The following is an 8387-nucleotide window of genomic DNA, read 5'->3' on the forward strand; positions in this document are numbered from 1 at the left end:
ACTGATAGCTGAGTGTCTCAGTCTGTCACATGAGATGACTCTGGGTGGCACTGCTCATTACAAGGAAAGATTCTCTCATTAAAGAGTTTGTTGAACTTGCTCTGAAGCAGCCAAAGGATAGATAAAACATTCAAGATATTTTTAGTCTTCCTTTTCACCATTTAGAAAGAAAGCTTTTCAAGTTTGGCAGCAATATTACTGGGAATTACAGAGAGGTCACATCTACTTTGTAACAAAACCACCCCTTTCTAAGACTCCTGATGCACAGAATACCACATCCTCCCAGGAGGAAGCCACAGTGGAGAAGTCTATTAATAAGCTGGTATTTCGCCACTCAATGGGGTCACTGCCTTTGTATCCATTTCTGTAATTTTATGAAAAGCACAATGTAATTCTAGGAATTCCATGTTCTAATAACATTATTATACCTCCATTTAAAAAATTAGACATGATACTCTTTTATAAACGCATCCATAAAATGTCAGTGCCAAACTTCATCAGCTGGCTAATGTCCATCAGCATCTAGCAAATGTTGGAACTTCTTTTTCCAAACTAATGGTGCATTTACTTCCTAATAGTTGCTGTCCTAATTTAGGGAACATTAAGAACACCAAAATTACCTTAGCCTGCCAAGATGAACTCATTATTTATTTCCTATTGAATTCCCAAGGCTGTTAATGCTATTTTTATATTCTTTTAAGTTTCTGAGAGTCCCTAAAAAGAGGAGTTAAGTACAAAGATTATAAAGCTAAAGGTTCTTAACAGGAGTTTGGCTAATATATTGACTGAAGAGATAAACCAAGTCAGAAAGGGGTACATATGATGCTAGGCACAGATATGGGACAGGTTTGGTATGATCAAGAAAAAAGAACAGTGATTTTGTTCATCATTTCTCATGTCTTCATTAGCCACAGGGAGGCCACTGGGAGACCAGTGAGTTCATAACTGCATGGATGCATGCATTGGGTCTTTTGCTAGAATTCTTCATCTTCTAATAAGAGCTCCGATGCCAAAGGGCCTTCCTAGCTATTAGAGAATTTTCCATCCTTTGCTATTCCACCATGACTCATTATTTAGACTGTGAACTAAAAGAGTAACAGTCATCCTCAAAGATTCACACAATGCCTCAATAGCATGTGGACTAGAGCTGGAGTCTTCATCATGAAAATGAGGAAGAAGTACACATATTCTAATTATAAAGTATAAAAGAAGATACTTCCTCCTTTACCTATTAAATGTCATTGTTTATTTATCCCTGAGATTACTTCCAAAACTCATTTGATAGTCTAACCTATTATTTTTGTAATACGTAATCTATCCATCTTTACTGCCATACAACTTTGGCTTGGAGGAACTCGAAGCATTAATTGTTACCCTTGTCCCAACATCCCAAACAAGAGCACCTAGTGAGAAAGGCCTAAATGAGCAGCTTGTGAAGATCTCTGCTTTATCTTACCCAAAGCTCAGGATTTGAAAGAATCCTCAATCCACATGGTCCAAGAAAATAGAGTGATTCTACAAGTCTCTGTTTCCCCCACATTTGTCTCTGCCAAAGAGCTTCAGCAGATTACAGAAAATGACGGTAAATGAGGGAAAATCTATGTCAGGAAATAAAGATTGCTGCTGCTCATTCTTTAGTAATAATTCTGCTCCAAAGTCTGAAAGGATAGTCTAGCACCTGTTACCCAGATGAGATAGAATTGAAGATACCAGAGACTGGTCCCTTTCACTTTGAACCCTGTCACAGCCCTGGAACATTATTCCCTGTCTCTCCATCTAGATTTTTGTTGTTGTTTGTTTTGGTTTGGTTTGGAATTTTTAAAACTAGATCTCACTATGTAGTGCAGGCTGGCCTTGAACTCACTTCTACAGCCCAAGTTGGCCTCAAACTCATACCAATTCTTTTGCTTCAGCCTCCCAAGTGCTGGGATCACAGGTGTGCACCACCACACTCAGATCCATCTAGTGTTTACATTTTTTAGCCTGCATCCCTCCCCACTAACTCTGAAAGGAAAAAAAAATCACTCTTGTACCCCATTTTATCTCCATCACTTTTACTGACCATGGGTGCTTCCCCAAGTGAGCTTGTAGGTCTGCCTTTGGGAACCCTTGCATCTAACATTTTCAAAAGTCAGCCAAGATTCATTTAAGCTTCCCCTCAGTGGAATTCTGTGAACACCTCAGTGACTTATATATTAGGTACGTTCCACTTGCTTTGTGTGTACTGTGTGACATGATCACTGATTATATCAAACCCTATGGAGAAGGTACTATTTTTATCTTCATTTTACAGAAGAAACTGAGACACTAGGGCATTAAGTAACTTGACAAAAAATTACAGAAATGTGATTTAAATCTAGGGTCTCTAGTACAGACATCTGCCACTACACATAGACATATATACTGTACGCACCTCTCTGGGTACATCAATAGCATTACAACATTCAACGTTTATTGTACATATATTAGCTCCAGGACAACTGAGCTTGGAAAGGATTTGATTCTGATCTTTATTATTTGGCAGGACTTTTCTAGAAAGGAGAAGTCAAACCTGCCATAGAACAAAAGCCACCCCATGGTTTTCTTTCATTAGAAGTCCCACTTTGTGAATGTCATTATCATTGGTCATCTTTACAGAGCTCAAAACAAAGTGTGGCTTCACATTGCGAGAAGAGCCTGACTAAGTCATCTGAATAAACATCCCCATATCGCAAAAAAAAAAAAATAAGATTCCTAAGCTCTACATAGACATTTTGAATAAGAATTTTGGCAGAACAAACATACCCAGCAATTTAACCACTAATTTGATCAGGACATCTAATACAGTATCTGAGAACCAATGGGCCTTAAATAAGTGCCTGCTTCTTTTTAAAATGTTTCCAAAGTTTGCCTCCACTCAGCTTTCCAAATGAGAAGTAAGCCCTTGCCTGAGACCACTGGCAACTGCCAGAAAGTGAGAGGGGTATTTGGTGAAGTAGACTCTGTAGATTTAAGGCCAGGAATATGTGTTAGAAACACTGCCTCTGTGCTCCACTGCAACCATGGCCACTGACCAGCTTTGTCATGATGGGGGAACCACATCACCAGGGTCCCATTAGGTGCTTACACTTGTGGTAAGGGGCAAGAGTTCAGTGGATACAACAAAGTTAGGTGAACTAGTATTTAGGTGCCCACCCCCTAAAGCTCTGTGCTCAGAGCCAATGGAAGCCACTAACCAGTCGTTCTCACACTCTCATATTTCTTAGAAAAAGAATAATATCCAGGAAGTTTGGGGCAAGCCAGACTTAGATTCTACAGGGTTGAATCTCCTCTGTTTTAGCTTATATGGTGCTAGAAATGACTAAAATGTGTTTTGTTCTGTTTTGTTTGGCGGAACTGGGAATTGAATTCAGGCCCTTGTGCTTGCCAGGGAAGCGCTTATTCCACTGAGCCATCTCCCTGGCCCAAAATGTGTTAATATGTTTTCAGAGTCAGAGGGTCTGCATTGTAGAGTGGATCCATTTTAATCTAAAACTATTACCTGATGTAGCTTTAAAGATCCCATAGCTAAAGGCTGCTGACACATATATGTTGATTTCTGACCTTTCTTTTAGCTTATCTAGAAGTCATGTAATTGGGGAAGGGTGTTCTCCATGGGTAATTTACTTCAAAAATTATATTTGTGATTAAATAGGGAATTTCACACATGTACACATACACACATAAAAAGAAAAGGTCACATGAAGATGACTGTATCTCATCTGATCTTTGTCTAAGTTTTACTAGTTAAAAAGAGATATTCAAGACTAGAATAAAAGGAAAAAAGTATCAATTCCTAATCTCCTTTTTCCTCTTTATGACTTAGGTCAAGAGAGAAGTCCACTGGGGTAATCTTCCAAACCACAGGGCATTATCAGGGCTCTTTTTTCCTATTATGTTTTACAACAAATGAAACTATTTTACAGATTCATCTTCTGCCAGAATATAACAACATAAAAGAGGTAACAAGATGCCAACATCATTAGCTAGAATGTTGAAAAATTAGAACTATCTATTTGATATATAAATCAAAATATAATACGGCTTAATTGAAATTTGCTTAATTGAATATAATTGATATATTTATTTGTCCTTACACTTAATTTCTGCATCCTGAAAGTAGTGTCTCTGTCTATTGCCAAAAATACTCTACACTTTCTATTCTTGTAAATAATAAAGCTAAATGTTACACTAGACAGCAATGCTATTTATAAGACGCCTGTGTCTCTATGAATGTCAGATGCACATTTCCTGACATTTTGAAAGTTATTCTTAGTTTTATAGCACTGTCAGCACAATCAGGGATTCCCAGTGTTTAGACTTGACATATGGGATTTACAACACCTAATTTTTGTTTAAATTGGTAGGTTTTATAGCATCAAAATCATAATTAATCATGTTACATTATTAACTAGAATTAAAATGCATAATTATCATACTAAAGCATATTCAAAGAGCATTATCAAACCATCCAATTTACAAGTATTATATTGAACATAGTCATAATTAGGAAAGTTTTACCTAAAAAAGCAAACTGTCGTTGATTTTGTATTGGATCAATACCATATTTCCTGGGTGACATTTCACTCTAGGACTACTGAATGAGGCAAAATATTAGTAGCAATTAATCAGCCACCAGTTACATTTGGAGAAGTAGCTGAGCTTCAGAAAAGATCTCCCTCTTTGCTCTTGACTTGTTAGTGTACCTGGGTGAGGGGTAAGGTGCGGTGCTTAGATGATGGTGCCGACAGCAACCTAGAAGAGACTGAGCGAGTTCATTAACAGGAGTTCAATAAAGACTCGATATGCAGTCCCTAATTTAATCCCTGAAGGTCTAAGTGGCCTATGGATAGGATGCCATGAAAGAGAAAAGATGTGACTAACACTGGCTGCCAACAAGGGCAACTTGTGGACCACTCTGGGCTCATGCAAAACAATTACACAAATTAACATTAGACCATAAAGAAAATTTCAATACAATTTACAAATCTATATTCTATAAACATGCTACAACAAAATTAAAATTATTTGCAAGAGAAAAACGTCCTTCTGTCTGGAAAGTAGCTCCTGAGTTGAAAATTATTCAAAAGAGAAATTATAAAAGATGTACAACTGAAAGTCAATGAAATGTTTCATGTCAAGTTTATGAAAATATAAATAAAGCTACTTGCAGGAATTTTTAGCTTTAAATAAAAAAATTTGAAAACAAATAAACAAGCATAAAGCCCAAGAGTAAAATAGTAACATAACATACCCAAAGTGTATTTTTATGATCATGGACCTTACTCAGATTATTTTTCTAAGAACTGAAAGACATAAAATTATATCTATGAGGTTGTATCTGAATAATCATATGTTACATGATGATATTTCAGCATGTCACATTCCTTATCACTCCCTTCCACAAGACTTCTAAATGGAGAAAAAATTAAAGTTTTGGTCAGGCAGTATCTCCCATGTAAGTTCAGCAAAAATATTCCTTGGTTTCTGTCCAAGGTGGAGGATTAAGCTTTGGTTTGATGAAATCAGTGTTTTCAAGACAGACCTATACCAACCAAGAGCTGCCAGTATAACATCTTGTACCCATTTTGTTTCCAGCTAGGACGAACACTGAGGAGCCCTTTCATGAAGTTTGTAGCTCATGCAGTTTCTTTTACAATCTTTTTGGGATTGTTGGTTGTGAATGCATCTGACCGATTTGAAGGTGTTAAAACCCTGCCCAATGAAACCTTCACAGACTACCCAAAACAGATCTTCAGAGTGAAAACTACACAGTTCTCCTGGACAGAAATGCTCATCATGAAGTGGGTCTTAGGTAAGCAAGTCTCCCTTTTACTTTCCCCTCCCATAATTATAATAGAATGTTATCAGGTATTGGGTATATCTCAGTAGCATAAAATATCACTTGCCTAGCGTACAAGAGGTTCTGGTTAGTTTGATCTCTGGCACAAAAAAAAAGAAGAATATTATTAAATTCTAACTTCTAAACTGTCCATATTTTCATAAGTATATGCTTCACAGATGAAATGGGGTATGAATGTTTAACAAGAAAATCAAAGTAACACATGTTGGCATATGAGGTACACAGACATAACATACATTCTCATTTTGAAAGGAAACATTTGGAGGGAAATATGTTATGTACATTTTGTTATGCATATATTGGGAGTGTAAGGTGTGTTTTGCATGGGGAACATATTATTTTGATCATTTAAAGTGTTTTGTGAAAGACTTAGGAAATCACGCTCTGCTTCTAAAATAGAGTATAAAATTACATAGCCTAAAATATATTTTTGTTATTGCATGTCTTAGTCACTTTTTGGTAAATGGGTCACCGTACCTGACACCTACAGCAATATTCCTACCTTGGCCTCTAAAAGACTCACATATATCTCTTTATGCAAAGTGCACTTAATCCATCTCCAAACATCACTAAAGTTTTAACCATTCTAGAATAAAACTGCTACCTATAGAATAGACACAATAGAATTTTCCAGAATAGAATATACATGGTCTCTAGCCCACTAGTGAAAAGTCTAAGCCCAAAGTCTTCTCTGAGACTCAAGGCAAATTCTACACTGCAAGCCCCTGTAAAAAATGTTTTAAAAAGTAAAATGCTTCCATCGTACAACAGCACACGGTAAACATTTCCATCTCTAAGGGAGAAATAGGAGGATATACAGGGATGTAAAGAAAAGGGACCAAAGCAAGCCCAAAGCCAAGCAAGGCAAACATTAAATCCTGTAGTTCCATTTCTAGTACATAAGATAAGCTGTATCAGGATATAAGCTCCAAAAGACTTGGATGACCCTGCCCCTGCAGCATTACTGGTGGTAGCCCTCAAGCCCTTCCTCTTGGGCTGGTTCTGCTAAGTGCTAGTAGATTTCCTCAGACATTTATGTTCTAAGCTTCTCCAACTTTCTGGGGTCTCCACGGCACTTTCAGCTTCAATCTCACAGCTTCACTCACCACCCTAGCCCCACAATTGCTACATTTCACATTCTTATAAAATGTAGATGACACCAAGGTTTTCCTCTAGCTCAAGCAGTATGCAGGTTCCCTTGAAATGTGTCTACAGAGTCCTCTGAATGCCCAAATTGATGAGAAATATGAAATAAATCCCAGTGAACTAACTCTCTTAGGAACCTTTCTGATATAGAGCTGCTTAGGGCTCTCTTCTCAAAGGAAAGGCTTTCAAATTTACCTATACCTTCTTGCACTCTTAAGTCAGTGAAAGGTAAAGTTTTGCTGATTCCTCAGATACCCTCAAGGCATCTCTCCTATTAACATGATACAAGTTACTTGGCTTCTTAATGATAGTTTTTTCAGCAACCATACTGTCCTTTCTCTGCCTTGCAGATTCTTACTTTCTGATGAACCTGCGAAATTTTTAAATCCTTTAACTCAAAATTTGAAGTTGATTCTCACTATAGATCTTACTAAAAAGCACCAAGCAGCAGTATTCATTTTACAACCTAAACACTGGGCTGCCTTAAAATTTCTTTCACCAAATTAGTTAGTCCACAATACTTAATCACAGTTTCTCTCAAAGTCTCAGGACATGGGGAAAATTTAGACACATTTTTTTTTTTGCCAGAATAGAATATACGTGGTCTCTAGCCCACTGCCAATGGAGTTCTTATTCCTAATTAAAACCACATAAGCATGATCAGTACTTTCCATGTTTTTACCAGTATTTTGGTCATCTTAGCTCTGATCAGAATCTCCCAATAAGCTCAACATATAGCATTCTAGGGCTATGGCGAGTATTTCCTAACTTTCCAAACTTCTTGTACAAATCAGTTCCAGAGTCTACTGAGCCACATGATCATGTATATGACCATGACCCCACTCTCAGTACCAAAATCTATCTTAGTCATTTTCTCAACACTAAGACTCAATAAGTCACACTCACAACTGAAAAGAAAAAAGATTTACTTTGGCTCAAGGTTACAGTCCAAAATGGGTTGGCTCAAACACAGAAACTATGCAGTAGAAAGAAATGCCAGGCAGAAGAAAGCCATTCACAACCTGGCAGCCAGGAAGCAGTGAGACATGTAAAAGAGGAAGAACTGGGACAACAATACATCCTTCCAGTTCATGCCCTCCAGCCAGGCCTCACCTTCTAATGCAAGTCAGCCATAGTGCCCCATGGTATGTTCACTTTCTAAAAGCCCTGGCTCTGACAGTACAAGACTTAGAGGGAACATTTCAAATCTAAATCATAACACTGCAGATATACATATACTGTTAGTTTGATGATAAATATAAATATAACATTTAGGGAGTAACATTATCTCACTATTGGTGCAAATAAGTGTAAAGAATATGAAATTCCTTTTTATGGTGCTACATTCTGCTGCAAATGT

At 37.3% G+C, this 8387-nt stretch overlaps 1 protein-coding gene across 4 annotated transcripts in view; it reads left to right on the top strand.

The window, feature by feature from the left end:
- Positions 1-8387, top strand: part of Trpc7 (transient receptor potential cation channel subfamily C member 7) — a 195691-nt gene that overhangs the window by 109948 nt on the left and 77356 nt on the right. For all 4 annotated transcript variants that reach the window (XM_004632238.3, XM_004632239.2, XM_004632240.2 and 1 more), the window contains one exon: positions 5617-5833. In XM_004632238.3, the coding sequence (XP_004632295.1) occupies positions 5617-5833 (217 nt within the window). The remainder of the gene's footprint in view (positions 1-5616; positions 5834-8387) is intronic.

Source organism: Octodon degus, unplaced genomic scaffold, assembly GCF_000260255.1.
Source record: "Octodon degus isolate 3935 unplaced genomic scaffold, OctDeg1.0 scaffold00048, whole genome shotgun sequence".
Taxonomy (NCBI): Eukaryota; Metazoa; Chordata; class Mammalia; order Rodentia; family Octodontidae; genus Octodon; species Octodon degus.